The sequence below is a fragment of the Tachypleus tridentatus genome, chromosome 11, assembly GCF_004210375.1.
Source record: "Tachypleus tridentatus isolate NWPU-2018 chromosome 11, ASM421037v1, whole genome shotgun sequence".
NCBI lineage: Eukaryota > Metazoa > Arthropoda > Merostomata > Xiphosura > Limulidae > Tachypleus > Tachypleus tridentatus.
Window position 1 is genome coordinate 6,663,587 of NC_134835.1, and position 18,471 is coordinate 6,682,057.

General features: G+C 30.4%; 1 protein-coding gene across 3 annotated transcripts in view; it reads left to right on the top strand.

The window, feature by feature from the left end:
• LOC143231646 (uncharacterized) overlaps positions 1-17,588 on the top strand; it is a 57,938-nt gene extending 40,350 nt beyond the window's left edge. Inside the window, exons 4-7 of one of the 3 annotated variants that reach the window (XR_013017096.1) lie at positions 9,006-9,335; positions 10,864-10,969; positions 11,330-11,407; positions 15,494-17,588. Coding sequence is in view for 2 of the 3 variants with exons in the window: in XM_076466190.1 (XP_076322305.1) it covers positions 9,006-9,335; positions 10,864-10,969; positions 11,330-11,347 (454 nt within the window). In the remaining variant the exon portion in view is untranslated. Of the gene's footprint in view, positions 1-9,005; positions 9,336-10,863; positions 10,970-11,329; positions 11,581-15,493 lie in introns of those variants that run through there. The other 2 variants (XM_076466191.1, XM_076466190.1) reach the window with 2 other exon arrangements.
• The last annotated feature ends 883 nt before the right edge of the window (positions 17,589-18,471 follow it).

An 18,471-nucleotide genomic window follows, 5' to 3' on the forward strand; every position in this document is an offset into this window, starting at 1 on the left:
AAGATGTGTAAACAAGACCATTATATAAATATATGTTCAAAGCCCATTGGATGCCAGAGAAAGTTGTATGAGAATTGTTATTGTTAACTGATTTTGTAGTTGTGCAAATTTGTTTTGTAGATTTAGCTTCAAGGGTATTTCAACTTTGATCTATATAGTTTACTTTTGATCAAAATCTCTAAGTATTGAATTTGTAGGGTATAAAACTGGAAAGAAAATCATGAAATTAAGGTGCAAAGTGATATATAGATGTATAACAAAAAGGAATATCTTATTTTAACAAACTTCTTTAATACTGCCCTTACTTACTACTTTATTGAATCTCTCAGGAGAAACCCACAGTGAAAGATGTCCCAAAATATAATGTGAAAATTATTATTAAACTATTGTTACTTGAACTGATATTACTTTTTTGTAAAATACAAATGAAATTTACTTTTATAAAATTTCCACCCATACATACAATCTTTTACTGTGTTATTTTGCCTAAGGAGAAATATATTATTAACCCTTCATGATATGAAATCAGAATTATTTGATTGATATCTTCATACTTTAAATTGAATTTTAAGGTTATCTTGTGTTCAAGTGGAACTAACTTTAGAAAAATGTAGTTTCTTCTTCGTTACTTGTTGTATAGAGTCATGTCACAAAATTAAACTTTCAACACCACTATATTTGTGTTTAAAGTGAAAAAAACTTGATGAAACTCACTACAAACTAAATTCAGTAAGTATGTTTTACTTATCTTTGGATGAACAGTGTTAACTAGTGGTTTCATGAATTTTACATGACCTCATAACCACCATAACTTTAACCATGAAGGTATATATAACTTATAAAGTACTTAATGTATCTTTACAAAATATGGCATGCTTTCAGTAAACATTGGAAGTCTTTTGTAGACAAAAATTTTGAACCAAGCATTTTTTACTAAGCACAAAGTGTTGACTGCATTGAGTGCAAAGTGATTTTTCATGTTAAGATTAAAAATACTTTATTCATCTGGAAATTTTAAAATTTCATTTGCATATTTTCGAATATCTTCTAAATAAATACTAAAACTTGTACATTATTTGTTATTTTCTCTGTCCTAACTCTATACAGAGCTGTCAGTTTGACTGACCTCAATCATCATAATAAATAGGTAGATTAATTTAAATTATCCCTTCCTAGAATTACTGCAAATTGTAAACGAAAGTCCAGGTATCTGTCCTAAATTACTTAAGGCTCATAACAGTATACAACTGTTTATACTTGATTTTATTATTTCCTTACCCTTTGAACAATAATCTAGCCATACAATCCATAAATTACTTATGAACATGTAGCTCAAATTATTGTATTGAATTACATAATGCACAGGTTGCTTGTGAAGAAATTTTGTTCTTATTATTTTTCAATCTTACCTAATTTGACCCATCAGTTTCTAAAAATTAGATTTTAGTGACTTTTATAATAATAAATAAGGAAAACACATGGGAAAACAGGAAATATAATACTTACCTAAGTCCTCATAACCTTTTCGTAAGCTGCTTTTCAATGAAATGTTTGTTTGTATACAATGATAATAAAATAGTTTAATTATATTTTGAAAATAACTAAAAGTTTGAGACATGTGGAAGGATTAACATAGTAGAGCAAACTAGCAAGATTGTGATTTTCAGCAGTCAGACAAAAAGGTTTAAAAAGGAAACTTATAGAAATGAGAATGGGGTGAAATAAAATCATTGCTAACTACACTCTTGATATTGTACAAACAAGAAGTGATTATGAGAAAATTGTATTTACAAACAGCTAAAGTAAAGATTTCAGAACTTAACATCTGACAGGAGACATGTTTTAATAGAACAGACCAGAAAGAGGAAAGTTTAGCTGTGTCATCTTTTCAAGTTTAGCTCCTCTTTTACAAGAAAACTTTTACATTTTTAAGACCTCTGTTATTAATCACTTAGCTATTTCCATGTTTTATTGATATGTTTGCATGTGTCTTTTTTATTTTCACCATTTAAGGGTACAGTATACCCCATATTTTTTGTTTGAGATACAGTTAAGTCTACCACATTAAAACTTAAGTCTAGTATATCTCATATTAGATACTTACTAAGAACTTTGTGATAGGCTTAGATACTTTTGAAAATATCACTTTTTTCAGCCAAAAAGTAGAGACTTGCATTAGTTTTTTTTGTCTTTCGAGTTTTCAAATAGTTACCATCTGTCATGAAGTGAATATCAGTTTCAGTAGTTTCTAGTAATTCAAAGTTTTCAACGAACATTAAGTGTAAATCATCTTGTAACTAATAGTATGAAACACCATAGTTTATGCATTAGAGGACTTGCTTTTAACCCACTAAACGGAGCTAGTTACAGTCTGCAAAAATTTCTGTGTGGCCTTATTGTGACACATTAATGGTGTTCCTCCAAGTACAAAATATATGTGCATGTGGTGTATGCTTTGCTGGAAGTTTACATGTGCAAATAGTTAAACTCGTTTGTGTTGCCTATTATTACGTACCGTAATATGCCAACTGTTACTTACACAGTGCTGGGAATAATTATGGAAATATTGAGGAAAAAAGAAAGATATAAAAAGCAAATACTAAGGAAATGCCCCCCATTTCTTGTATAAATGAAAACCACCAGCATACAGTCGTGCTGATAGCATACTAAAAATAGTTGTTCAACCAATCAGAAAGTGACACACTGCCATAAATCCTATAAAACTACTATGCCTAGTAGTTGTAGTTTGAATCCATTTATTTTTTCCAGCACTGACAGATTGCATGCAAACATATGGACATCAGTGTTTTAAAAAGAAGTGGTAAGTCTTCTTGTTTCAGTAAGCATTGAATGTAAAACCCGCAGTGTTAGTATAAATTTTAATATAGTAAGTGTATCTTCACAAAATGTAACAAGTTTCAAATAATCATGTATTTTGTACACAAAAACCTAAATTTTATATTTGTATTTTCACCAAATATTTCTCCTTATATATATATTGAAGTATGACTAAGACTATTTTAAGTGCAAGGTGATTTTCATGGTAAGATTAAAAATACCTTTTTTCATCTTAGTTTTCAAATTTCATTTTCAAACCTTCTAAACAACTATATATATTTTATGTTATTTTTTTCCATTAATATTATACAGACTTCACCAACATTCTAACCACTACAGAACAATATGAAATAAATCTGAATGACCCTTTTTTTTTTATTTCTAGAATACTTGCAGATTGTAACAGAAAACTAAACTTGTTTATTCTAAATAACTTAAGTCTTGGAACAATTTACATATGTTTATGCTTACTTGTTTTACTATCCTTTGAACTCTCTGCAACTAATAATTCTTTATAGAAGCAGTAAATCACTTGGTGATTGTGTAACTCAAGTTATTGTATCAAATGATGTAATCTTGCTTATTTACATAATAATTGTAATCCTTACTAAACATTGTATCAAAAGTTATTGTATAGTTATTTAACATGTATAAATGTCTATATTATATCAAGTCTATTGTAAAAGAGTTGATTTTGTTTATGTTAGTCTTCTCAAATGTGCAACAAGATGCATAGCTTGCTGAAGATTGCTTTAGCTTTTCACTTGAGAAATTATTTTGAACTATACCTGTTGATTTGGTGCTGTTGTTGAAATGGCCTGCTGTGAATTCATGATGAAATTGTAGTGTAAACAGGGCCTGAATTCCAAAAGTAGTGTTAGACCACAATATATAATTTAAACAACAGTTAAAAATAAACTGAAAATAATGTAACTTTACCATTGAAGAAAACAGCCAATATGAAAACTAAAAAGATATGTTAAAGTCAAAACCCTTGAAGTAAAAAAACTATCTTATAATCTGGTATTATTATGAAACTGTTTTCTGTTTAGGAGAGATTTAAAAAAAATATTCATTTTTACTATTGTAAGACTTACTGATCATAATATGCTATAGTATTGTGTTACACGAGTGTAAATAATAATAACCGAATGTACTTAAGGTGGAATAGAGGGAAAAAAATGTATAGTATGGATCTAACATTTACCTCATCATCAATGTTTATTAATTCATTTAAAAAAGTTATTAATTTGCCATTTGTACATCTGGTATATTGAGACGAAAGGGTAATGTAAGTTGAATTTCATCTATTTAAAATGTTGTACATTATATAATTAATCAACAAAAAAAACATGTTTCATATGAAGCTCATGTAACATCTGTAAATGAGATGTGTTGATATTATTTGATGCATTTTCATATATGTGTGGTCAGATTTTAACATATGTTGGTGCAAAAGGTTTTTTTATTCATTGTCAAAAAACAGTTCCAGAAAGTTCTAGAGTAGCACTTTGCTGTGACTAGAGGACTGGGTGTATGTAACTGGAGTAGTTTAGGAAGGTCCTGTAGTCATAATTGGCACAGCTGTAGTTGTATTAGTTGCAGATTAGCTGGTTATTACATTTAATCAGAGATGCCAGTTATTGCTATTTTGGCAGAATCATTCCAGTGTTTTTTTTTATCCTAGACTGTGCCATTACAGTCATACCATTTAAATTCTAAGCTATTTTATTTTTTTATATTTTGCATGTTTGGTATAACATGATCCACTAAATTTAGTATGGAGGTGAAATGAAACAATGATATTGTCAAGCTCATAAAACATTTCTATTTGTTCAGTTGTAGTCAAACAAGATTCAAATGTTTTCATGATACCCAATAAAATATTGACAATTAACTTATTCACAAGTTCAGGGGTCCATATTAGTTTCACTAAAAAGGTTCTGAAACCAAAGTCACCTAACCATGAATGTGTACCCAAAAAAGCATGAAACAAGGAGTTCTGTATTGGGGTTCCAACACTAAAAGCAAGTTGGAAAGAAAGGGAGAAAAACATTATAGGGGAAAATAAGAAGAAAAACAACTGCAACAATTACAATATTAAGAAACAAATTGTGTTGCGGTACAAAACTGGCACAGCAGTGTACAACTCTAACACCAAAATACCACAAACAAAAGTGGAAGCACAAAAAAACAAGTAATACAAAAACAAACAAATGAATGTTGAGAACTTAGGTAAACTTGAAACATCAAATACAATTATTACAGTTGCCAGAAGATTAAGACAAAATTTTCTAAGCACGAGTATTACTGAATCATAAGTGAACATACTGCCAACTGGCTGTGCAATAACACATCCAAAATAAGTGAGAGCTATGCACTTTGTACAAATACTCAGTGAAATACAACAATTTCCTGAATGTGCATGTAACTCAAGAAAGTAAATAACTTGTATTTTTTTGCTCAGATTCTGATTTATTTTACTGTTATTACTATTTCCTATCAGTTAGGTGTTTCATCTCCATGTATTGCTTAGTTAATGGTCTTTGAGGTTGGAATTATTGAGTGGGTGTATGTTTGGTAGGTTATTTGCACTTTTTGGTTCAATTTCTGAGTTTTTATCTTGATGTTGATAGCATTTTTTTGCTTCATCGGTTTTACTGTTATAATCAACTTGTACTGAACTGATATCCTTTAATACATTTCTCCTATCTTCCTCTACTCCAGATAGTAAAGAAACTTTTTCTGTTTTTATATTAATGATAGATTAAAATTCATTTTTTGCAGAAATTCCTGTTGTTCATACTATAAAAATAAAACTGCCTTCATCTAAGTTCATGCTGAAGGAAACTTTCAAGCCAACACCAGGTGGAAGTTATCCTTACAAATTCTTGCAGGTATTGGACACATTTTTGAATAAAGACAACCAAATGCAGTTAAAAAATCACTAAACCCATAACACGTTCTACAAAAAATGCTATTTACGCAACCCAATCAAAAATGCAAGTTTCTGTGTATAGCTCAAACAAAAACAACCATATGAGGATATTTTAATAACCACAAATCAACAATCAAAACAAAGAACTTCCAATCACAAAACACTTTAATATTCCTGGACACTCATTAAAGATATTAAACTGATGGGTAAAGAGACAAATGTTACATCTAACAGAAGCAGGGAAATTAAAGAAACTCACTGGATAACACTGTTAAATACTGGCATCGATCTTAGTCTCAGGACTGTTGACCATCATGTGTCTTCTAAAAGATTTTCAAAACTGAATTCATAATTAAAACTTATTTTACATTATTAGTATTATTCTTACTTAAATTTTTAAATTGATTTGATTTACTTTATGTAGTATCACATTATTATTTTATCTATTTCTCACCACATGTTGCCATTATTTTATTTTTATTTTTTTTATCTTTATAGAAATTTTTTAACAATTCTTAAAATTATTATCCCACTTAAGACTTTTATGTACTTTACTCATCTCTTTGAAACAAACTAACCCTGATGCAAACAACTCTAAGTTATAATGGGTTAGTTCTCAAAGCCATTTCTTGTTGAATATCCAATTTACGTGACATCGACATCTGTGACTATATATTACATTACAATCATCAAGCATATTCTTTATTTTCTTGAAGAACATTCAGCTAATCAAAATCGCTCAGTTTTGAGTCTTGTTGGAGGTTCTAGAGGTTTTTCAGAGGCAATATGTAAACTGTACAATGACTCAAGATATTTTTATTCTTCACAAGAACTTCACTTTGCACTTCATCCTGTGAAAATCTGAAGCAGGTTGATATCAGTTCAGAAACATATCTTGAGTATAAATACTTTTGTAACACATCTGATTGTTTTGTGTACAACCAAATTGAACATTTTATAAAAAAGCTTGTCATATTGCTTGTAAATATGCATTATGAATTCAGAATTGTGGTAAATAGCCTTTCTTATCTCCAGTATGAAGTTGGTCTATTAGATCTACCCTGTTGTTATCTGATTAAAAAAATTTGTAACTTGCTAATCATATTTAGATTGTTGCTATGGAATTTGAGAACTGATATTAGTCAGCATTAACTGCAACTTTTAATAGATTTCATTTTTAGGAATGGGTATCGAACATTTTATTTTAAAATCACTAACAAGTGTTAAGAAAGACGTGGAGACACTTGCATTTTTCAGCTAGTTCCTTATTCTGTCAAGTCCCCCACTGATACAGCAGAGAGTCTATAGATTTACAATGTTAAAATCAAGGGATTGATTTCCCTCAGTGGACTCAGCAGATAGTCCAATGTGGTTTTGCTATAAGGAAAGCACAAACACGAAACACACACTGTAAAATGTACTTTTAAAAATAATGTGGGAGTTATTTTATAAGACTGTGTGTGTGTGTGTAAGTTAATATGACATATGAAAAACAAAAAGGCACCTTATTAGTGTTATAGCACTGTAAGGATGCTTTAAAGTATATTTAATTGCTGTGAATTTGATATTATTCACATGTAACTTTCCTTGAGTATTGGGTTGTCTCTGCTTCAATCTTATCAGGGTTTGTCACTTTTTTTGCACTTATGTGATTTAGTTCCAAATGTTGTTAATAGCTTCTTGGCCTTTTATGGCCTGTGCGTCTGTAGGGGATGAATTTGGATCAGGTTATCCAGGAGCAGCCACTTTTTTTAAATGGAGATTATCAGTGTGAAGCTACTATGTTAGGATTTTGTGAATGACTAAATCTTTCTTCCCATCTTTTTATAAGTAGATTAAAAACATAAATTAGGAATAATTTAGCATGGATATGTACCTTTGGTCATGTTGTTTGCGAGTTTGTATTAGAATAACACTTGCACATCAAATTAAATAATTTAGGGGAAACCACAAAATTAAAAAACTACAAAGTTGCATTTTGATCCAAATCATAAAATTTGGTGTTTATATATAAATGTTAGATTACATTCAAAGTAGAAGCCTGGGATACTGTGCCAACTACAGGTTATATCAGTTGTTCAGTGATTATGAAGTGAAACATAGGGTAATCTGGAAAAAGTTGATTTGGTTAAATTAATAATCTCTCAAGTTTTTTCTTACCTGTTGGATGTGTGGAAACAGCCAAAAAGGCTTTCTAGAGTAAAGGCTGTAAACAATTTTTTTGTATCGTTGGCCACATTTTCTTACTACGAATTTGGTTCAGTAATTGCATTGAATGTCAGAACAAGTGGTCATTGTTATACTAATGTTCATTCTTTACTGCAGCACTTCTATCATCTGGTGATAGTATCTTTCCACATGACAATGCTGTTGTATAAAGTACAAAAATTGACATATTTTGATCTCTAAATATAAGAAAGTTTATTAAATTATGTGATTAAAAAATTTTGCAACATTCTTGAAACCAGTTTGAACATCACTGAAGAAATTAATAGTAGTTCTTATTGAAGGAGTTTGTAATATTCATGTTGAAACCTACCTTGTTTCTTTAGTATGAAGTTGAATTAAGCCCTCCTTTTATGATTGCCAAACAACTACACCAAAATATTCATAATAGCCATATAGATTATTTTTTTGTCAATTCTTGTTTTTAATAGTGGTCAGGGATGTTTTGTAAGGTCAGTAGATAGTTCTTTTTACTTTAATAATTAATCCAGCCTTGGTCTTGATTGCATTGAAAGCTGATGTTGAGTGTTACATGAAAAACATGACCATTAAAACATCTGTTTATTTTACTTAGGCAATATTTGTTGTCTTTTAATGAAAAAACTTCACTGTTAAGATAACCTGTAAGTGCATTTTTAGTGGCTAAAAAATACTATTAACATATGAATATAGTAGATTTTAAGAAAGAAAACAAAAAGATATAGAAGTATATATATTTGTTCTGCAAATAACTGATATAATTTGTAAATTTGAAGAAATGATCATGACTATAATTTAAAAAAAAGAAAATAGAAAATAATGCACATATGTTTTGTTCAAGCATTTATTATTTTTAAACTATATGATCTAGGAGTTGCAAAGAAGTCTGTAAAATTTATTTAGAACAGTTTATGAGAGCCATCTTGAGAAAAGCTGTTTCATGTGTACAAGCCTTAGTTTTGTGAAAAATATGTTTTTAAGTAATTTATTAAAATACACCATAGAAGTTTCTGGATTTTTTAAGGAATTCTCCAGTCATGTGTGAAAGCTCTGGTGTAATTAGTGATGGTCTGATGCCTAACAACCAAGACCCTTCTTCCATTGTGGGTAGATTTTCAGATTCCTTACCTTTATCTTTATCGTCAAAGAAAGATAAATATATTTTACCAACTTCTCAGGCTGCTATATTGTGCACTAATTGGTCAACCAGAAGCCCACCCCATTCTTCAGTCTTTCAGGGTCTTGTTTCTTCTGGTCATTTGATGGAAGCAATTAATAAATCTTCTTTAGCTGTGAAACCTGAAGTTGATAAAAGAGAACAGATGTGGAATGAATGTGATGTTAATAAAGATGCGTATGTATGATTTAAACTTTTCCTGTTAACATTTACTATGCAGAAATTATTACTCATGTATAGTAGCTTAACCGTTATTGTATCTTGAAACAGAAGCACCATTTTTGTACAATAACTGATATATTTTAATTTTAAGTAATTTTTTCAACATTTTTCTTGACTTTTTAGCTATTTAATTTACTACTAACAGTAAATTGCAACTGCCATACATCCTTTAGTAGAACATTTATGATTTATTGTGTTCTAAATTTGAAGCATTATAAAGCTCAGAAGGACATTAATCCTATGTCTACAGTTTGATCAAAGTGGACATGCCATAGCTTTGAATTAAAACATAATTTATATTTCAGAGATTTATGTTATCCAAGTTTTAATTTCAAAAGAAAATATTCAAATAAATATTCAGTATCCACTGACTGGATCACATGATGCATTTGCACTTGAAGTTGCATATTTTATATTCTCTACCTTCATATGATCTTTTGAGTGTCCTACCAGTTAAACAGTCATAAATATTAGTAATTCAGAACATAACTTCCTAGCATACAAGTTTCTTGTTTACTGTAATATATATTAATAAAAAAACAAAAATAAAAATGTGAACCATGCCCCTTTTACCTCATGACTTTTGTTTGTTTGTAAGTTAAGCACGAAGCTACACAATGGGCTGTTTGTGCTCAGCTCCTCACAGGTATTGAAACCTGGTTTCTAGTGGTGTGAGCCTGCAGACATACTTCTGTGCCACTGGGGGCTCCTCGTGACTTTTAGAAAATGCTGATAATTCTTTCTGACACTTGCCATTGGATTATTTCTGACCAATAAAAAGGGCTTTCTGTTCTGTACAAGATTCCTTTGATGACAGTAATTTTACATTTGGCCTCTGTTTAATTTTTTGCAACTGTTTTTCTGTCCCAAGTAGAAAAGTGATGGTTTTAACCTATTTATTGCATAGTTGAATTATAGTTAAGATATTGTATTCTATTGCCTTGTATACAGAAAAATTTGTCTTTTTAAATGTCAGTTTGGAAGTTCTAAGAATTTTTATATGAAGTACTAACTTTATGAAAAAGTGAGGCCTGGCTCAGTTGTCATTTGCATTTGCAAAAATCATGATGCAGATATGCGTATTATTTTTCTGAATGTTTGATGGTGTGACTGAATGTAACTGTTCCATTAGTTTAAGAAGAGTAGTAGAAATTAGAAATTGGAAATTAGAAAGACAGAAATATTTCAAAGACATTGTTATCTTGATGAAAGAATATCTACCATATGAAAACAACAGATACTTGATTTTGTTAATTGTGCTTTTAATGTACTTTAAAAATAATTTAATCTTCATGAGTTTCACATTATTCAGACCTCTATGGCTCAGTGGTATGTTTGAAGACTTACAATGCCAGAAACTGCACTGGGAAAAGCACAGATAGACCATTGTGTAGCTTTGTGCTTAACTTAAACAAACAGATCACATTCTTCAGTAGTAAACATCTGAATTTTTTAAAAAAAACTTCTTTTATTTTGTGTTTAGAAAAGACTATTTTGTCAACATTGAAGGCATTGCAGAGGAATTGGATTGGCTGCAACAACATTTGTCTGATAGATCTTTTGAGTTTGATCACAGTCCATTACTAAAGGTAAAAACACCATTGTCAGCCACTAGTGCTGTGTTTTTAATCCTTTATCAGAAATAAAAACAAACCTAGTAAATAAGTTAACAAACTTAGTATACTGGTCCAACTGAGAGTAAGCAATATATTAAATGAAGATAGTGATTAGAACATTTATCAAATAATATTTTTGGCTAGCTAATGATATTTAGGTGAACCCTTGATTGTTTTGTTCACTATTACTGATTCACTGCTCTTGGAAGTTTTAGTAGATTAAATATGCATTTGTGTACTAAAATACCAATGTAAATAAGTAGTTCTCTATGTGTGTTTATAAGCTCTCTTGTTATTTGTATTCTGAAGGCACATTTATATTATTATTTTCAGGTTTTCAAACTTTTATGAAATTACGTCAGTAGTAAATGATGCATCAAGAAATAAAAATTGTTAGTCCATTGAGAAAAGGTAATCTCTCATATTTGGATACTGTTTTCTCATTGGTGTTACTTTTGTTTTGCTATGTTTGGTTGTAACATCTGAAAAGCTGGATGCAGCTTTTTTTAAAATTTATTCATTGTTACTGTACAGATTATGTAACAATTTTAGTTTTTGTTTGTCTAATAAAACATTGACTACCATTTGAATTGTAAAGCTGTCAATTAATTAATGTGTAATATTGAATTGCATGTACATTTAAATAACACAGATCAGTTACATTTTGTGTTATTAATAATGTTGTAGTCTAAGGTGGCATGATGTGTGCACAAGTATTGATTGACTAGCTAATGGAATTATAAGTTATCAGTTTAATCGACTGTCACCAGATCTGTAGATAAACTTTAGCTGTCTTTAGAGTGATTAGTCTCCAAACAAACTTCAAAAAATTAGAGTACATAGACTTCAAGTTTGGATAGAAAAATAGGTACTACTAATTCAGTGCTCACGAGAAAATCCACTTGTAGAAAAAAATATATGTGTGAAAACGGCTGGTTTGGGTTGAGAAAACTCTATGTAGAGGAGCGAACAACGTTTCGACCTTCTTCGGTCATCGTCAGGTTCACAAAGAAAGAAAGAGGTAACTGACTGATAGATGACCACATGTTTGCAGGGTGTTGTTTAACTGAGTGAAGGAATGTAGAGGGCATTCTTAGATACTGGATTATATTTATTAATGTAGGTATAAAGATGTTCCTTTGTATTGGTTTATTTTGAGCTTGAGATGTTGTATAAGTAAGGCTTTTTTAATTTTTGCATTTGTTTATGTTTTTGTTTCTTCATGTAGTATTTGGTTGTTTTATATGTTTATGTTGTGTTTATTTGATTTGCAGTGTTCAAAAACGTGTGAAGGTGCCTTTTTGTGATCTTTGAATCTGGTTTCTATTTTTCTACTTGTTTCTCCAATATGGAAGTCGTGGCAGTTATCACATTGTATTTTATAAATAATGTTGGTGTGGTGTTTGTCAGTGTAGTTTTTACATAGTATAGATCTCAGTTTTGTGCCTGGTTTTTGAATAAATTTGGTATTAACTGGAATGTCATATTTTGTTACTAGTTTTTGCCAAATGTTGGTTATGTTTCTGTTGATGTCGGGAATATATGGTATGCAGCAGTATATGGTTTCATGATTTTTTAATTTGTGGAATATATTTACTTTTGTTAGTCGATTTTGTTTTTTGTCTAGGTGTGTGCATATAATAAAGCCTTTATGGCCAGTTTTGATGTTATATCCCTCTTTACAGAAGTCCCAACTGCTGAAGCCTGCAAAGTAGCCTTGGAATTCTATATCCAAGACCCTAACCCATCAATAGACATTCCCAGTAATCAATTACAACCCTCATAGAATTAACCACCATTGTAAGCAGATACTGATACCTCATGGTATACCCAGCAGTATGGGTATTATTGGTAAAGGATTCTACTACCAAAAGATAACGACCACAAACACTCATCCATTCTATGCACAAATTACTTACTCAAAAAAGAAGTTGCTGGAGTCATTCAAATGATGCAATGATCCCAACACATACAGAGCTCTGATTACAGACAAATTGAACAGATCTGGGATTTATATGACAGATAAAAAATGTGACAAATCAAAAGTTGCATCCAAAGAAACTTTATGGGAGTGTATTAGAATGAAATACTTTCTGCAATTGTTACAGGGGATACATAAAATATTAACTATTTGAAGACAAACTTCATGTTCAACAACCACAACTATATACAAACAAATGGCCTAAGCATGGGCAACCCAGTATCACTATTTCTAGCCAATATTTTTATGACACAAGTTGAAACACAAGCAATTAACACATCATTATATCCACCACTATACTGGTACAGATATGTAGACGACACGGTTGCGGGATTCAAATCTACAGAACACATACTTAATTTTTTCAATCACATTAACTCTATACATCCCAACATTAACTTCACATGTGAACAGGAAGAAAGCAATCAAATATCATTTCTTAATCTCAAAAGTACAAGAACCGACACACAATTCAAAACAGAAATCCACCGAAAAATCACCCATACTGGACTATACATTCCTTGGGACTCAGCACATGAAACAAAACAAACACTCAACATACTAAGAAACCAAATAAACACAGCCATAAAACCATGCTCACCAGATACAATTAACGATGAGTTAGACAAAATAAAACAACATTTTATCAACATCAGTAAGTTTCCTCCACAAACCGTAGAAAACATTATACACACACACCTAGACAGAAAGCAAAATCAACCAACAAAAGTAAATATATCTCACGAATCAAAAAATCACGAAACCATATACTGCTGCATACCATATATTCCTGACATCAGCAGACAAATAACCAACATTTGGCAAAAACTAGTAACAAAATATGACATTCCAGTTAATACCAAATTTATTCAAAAACCAGGCACAAAACTGAGGTCTATACTATGTAAAAACTACACTGACAAACACCACACCAACATTATTTATAAAATACAATGTGATAACTGCCACGACTTCTATATTGGAGAAACAAATAGAAAAATGGAAACCAGATTCAAAGAACATAAAAAGTCACCTTCACACGTTTTCGAACACTGCAAGTCAAATAAACACAACATAACCATAGAAAACACCCAAATACTAAAAATAGAAACAAACACAAAATTAAAGAAGCCTTACTTGTACAACAACTCAAGCCCAAAATAAACTAATACAAAGGAACACCTTTATACCTATATTAATAAATATAATCTAACATCTAAGAAAGCCCTCTATATTTCTACACTCAGTTACACAACCCCCCTTCAAACCTGTGGTCATCTATCAGTCAGTTACTTCTCTCTTTCTTTGTGAACCTGACGATGACTGAAGAAGGTTGAAACTTTGTTCACTCGTTTGCATAAAAATTTTCTCAATCCACACCAGCTGTTTTTATATATATATTTTAGGTACTACTTATTATCAAGAACAAATAACTGAAAAAGTATTTATTACCTAGAACAAAATGGTACTTCTATTTGTTGAAACCAAAGTAGCTTAGATAAGGAAGATATTACTAATGAAAAAGAACAAGCAAAGCTTAGATTGTTTCAGTTTTAGAATGAAGAAGAATAGTGCACAGTAATCTTGAGTATTAGCACTATAAACGATCTTGGAACTTGCACTGGTGGGATCTTTATCTTATTATTTGAAGAAGTCTTTCTCTGTATGACGTGAATTATTCACTTACTCTCTGAACACTAACATATACCAGAATAGACAAACTATTGCAGAGCTAAGTCTGAATGGGAACTGTGTTCACAGTTGGTAATTATTAAAGAATTTGGTTCGAACAGCAACTGAAACTGTAGTAAGTTTACAGCTAGAGGAGTGGGTCAAAATATAAAGTACCCTTAACAATTTTAGGAAGTGTGTGTGTATTTGAGGTAACAAAAATGGCAGCTAAGTACATCCCTAAGAGAGGTGTTTCAAAACTGTTAGGCCTTCTTTCACAGGGGGCACTGAGAAAAGTATTACAATGTTATGCTCTGCAATTAACACATTTCAGTGTGCTTAAACATTTTTTACTTACATAGAACGTCTGGCATTACTTTAAAAATTACATGTTATCAGGGTAATAGCTTTTAAAATACCAGACATTATTAGCTTATGTTAGTGGTAGATACAGGAAGATTATAGAAATTGAACAGTCCAAGTGGGCAACAAAATAATGAATATTATTGGTTTACACCTTAGTTTAACTAAAATTGAATTTTTTTCTTCTTAGTTCCATGTAAGTTGTTGACTAAATATTATCATTATGGAGTAAGTAAAATGTGTTAATTAGAAAACAATTTATTAACTTTTGCTAAAATAAGTGGAAACTTTCTCTTTAAATATATAACATGCATATGTGGACAGTTAAAACGTTTTAGATTACATTGTTAAAAAAATTATACTGTGGATTAAAAATTTTGGAAATTGGAATTTTTTCATACTTCGTACGGTAAAACTTTCATTACTGAAGTTCATTTGATTGTGAGGGAGAACATTAATCTGTGAAACAATGTGGATCGTAGATATGAAGATGAAGAACTTGATGGCAGTGGAGTTTCAGTCTGGGGCAGTATGAAGTGGTAATTTCTTCTAACTAAAAGATAAGACAGGATTAACATGTTCCTCTAGTGAAGAGTCAGAAATCTGATTTCATTTTGAGCTAGACCTGCTAACTGTTGAAGAAATGAACACCTGACAATTTACAGAGGAATCTGGCACAATTTGAGTCATCTGTTGAGCAGAAGTATCTCTTCATTGTTTTATTGTTGGCTGGATCTGTTGAATACGAGGTTGGCTTATGGTTCATCATGTTGGTGTCTTTTAGCACCTTAGTTTATCTAGTTTTTAGTTGTGGCAAATCTTCTTTTCCTTATTACTTTTACTACTTATATCACATAAATTAGTAACAATAAAAATGCTGTACATGTTTTGAAATGCACAGTTTTAAAGAAGACTACATGATATTCAGTGTTGGTTAAAGTTGTTTCATGGCTTCTTTAAGTACTAATTCCAGAACAGTGTTAGCCTTACAAAGAATATTTAAATTTTAAAGTTCGTGTTCTGTATCTTCACTATGTTGGCGTATAAACGGAAACCATGAGTTACTCAACTTTTCTGTGTTTTTTCATAACAATCCCATATTTCATTATCTCTTACTGCTAGATATTGTTTAGTTTTGTCAATACAACAGGTCGTACAGTCTTCATACATGAAAATATGGACAAGCCATGAACCAAGATGAATTCGGACGTTTTTAGTCAGAAGAAATCCCATATGCATCACATAGAGTTAAAACTCGTATGGAACCAAAGCACAATTTGTGAGTTACAAAAAAGGAATTATGTATCACCATAGTGCTCTGTGCTTTTTGTTTTTAACTTGTCTTTTTTAGCTTACCTGTTTTTTATATCCCACCCCTACTTGTGAGCACCTTTCAGATGTTGAGTGCACATCTACATACCAAATTTTAAACTATAAGTAAAACATAATTCTAAATGTATACTAACAGTTTTACCCAGAAATACTTTAGACTTTATAATTTTATAACATTCATTCTGTGTATGTTGCAAAGACGAATTAAAACTAATCCAGACTTTCATGTTTGTTTACGTGTGAACTCTGAACTATCAATTCCAAATCGTATGATTGTATTTGTTAACTAATTGTCATTTCTTTACATACTAATTATCCATGTCTCGTTTTTCTTACAATTTTCTTAGTGATTTACTCACTACACTCTTTTTATGTTACTCTTGTATGATCTTACAGAATTTAATCTGAACAACCACAATTTGTGAGTAACTTTCAGATGTTGGGTGCACACTTTTATATTAAATTTTGAACTTTAAGCAAGAAATAATTCTAAGTCTGTACAAACAGTTTTACTCAGAAATACTTTGTAATTTATAATTTTGTGACATTCATTCAGTGTTAAGTCACAGAGAAAAGTAAAATCCAATTGAACGTTATCTGTTTTATACATAATGTGGACTGTGATGTCTCTCCATCCATTCATCTGTCTCATGTTTATGGTGGCCACTTCTCATGTTGAGTTTGAAAAGCGACTGATGAAGGCAAAGTTCAACATTAACTATTTGAATAACAGTACAACAGGTATGAATAATGTTAACAACAAACAGGATATTCTACACTAACTTGTTTTGAATTAATAACACTGTCATTCACACCTCAACATGTGATGTAAAGGTATGTTATTGTTGAGTTGTTCTTAACATGAATGAAATACTCAATCATACTTGTAGTTGTTGGTAGAAGTAGGTTTGTGTCTGAGACAAAGATAATTAATAATATAAATAATTTAAATTGTTAGATTAACTTAAACTTTTCCCGTTATGAGATATGAATGTTCCTCTATGATCAGAAATTAGGTAAGGAAAGTAGGTTTAGAAAGTTTGATTAATGACAACAAATTATGCTTGTCATTCAAATTCATATTTACTGAATTTTGTTAAGTTTATTGAAATGAAACGATATTTGCCACATATGAACACAAGTTGTGAAAAGTCTTAACCAAATATGATAGTGGATACCCGTGTAAATTAACTGTTCTGTATTGTGTCAATGATGTGCAGAACTGTACTTGAATGTTTGTTGGTAGCGTGAAATTATCTCAATAAAGAAAGGTATTTAGTTATCATGGTGATTATCTGTTTGAAATTCATTTTAATACAAGAAATATTAATTTTGTTCAGTATAAGAACATTTATAATCCATTTCTCTTATTTAACCAGTTAACTTGTTGTTTGAACTATCAGTGAGTTATGTATTTTCATTTCATAGAACAAATAACATATTTTAGGGTCTTAAGGAATTTTATCAAATTGTTGTACTGGATTGAGAAGGCATTTTTAAAGTGTCTAATGAACAATTAATTTTATGTTTAAGGACATTAAAGCCACTTGTTAAAACACTTCCCACAAAGAGATAAAGAAAATATTAAAACAGAATGTTTGAAAAATTCTGTTTGGGATTCTGTCTGAGATGTTTACCAACCTTAGGTTCCAATTATAAATAATTTGAACACATTTAGTCCTAACATTTCATTACCATCATATAACATGTACCATGTTTTTTATCTTTTAGTATCACTTAGTCACCATGTGGTACAGCACTTATTGTACAGAGTTACAACGTTAAAATCAGGGTTTAAATTATTCTCAGTTAACACAACAGATAGCCAGATATGGCTTTACAACAGAAATAACACATACATAATAACATATAATTTTATTTGATGTTATACTTGAAGAAATGTTTATTTCACAATATATATTTTAAATAAATTATTTTTTGACATTTTATTCAGATATTTTGCTCTTGATATAAAAGTTATTATTGATTTTATTGAAAGATTGATTAAATGTTGAGTTTTATTTACAGTTAAGGGTTTGTTTTGACTTATGGAATTCTACCAAATATGCTATGACATAATTAGCTAAGATAACTTGAAATTTACTGGCTGAAGTGTTAATGGAAATCA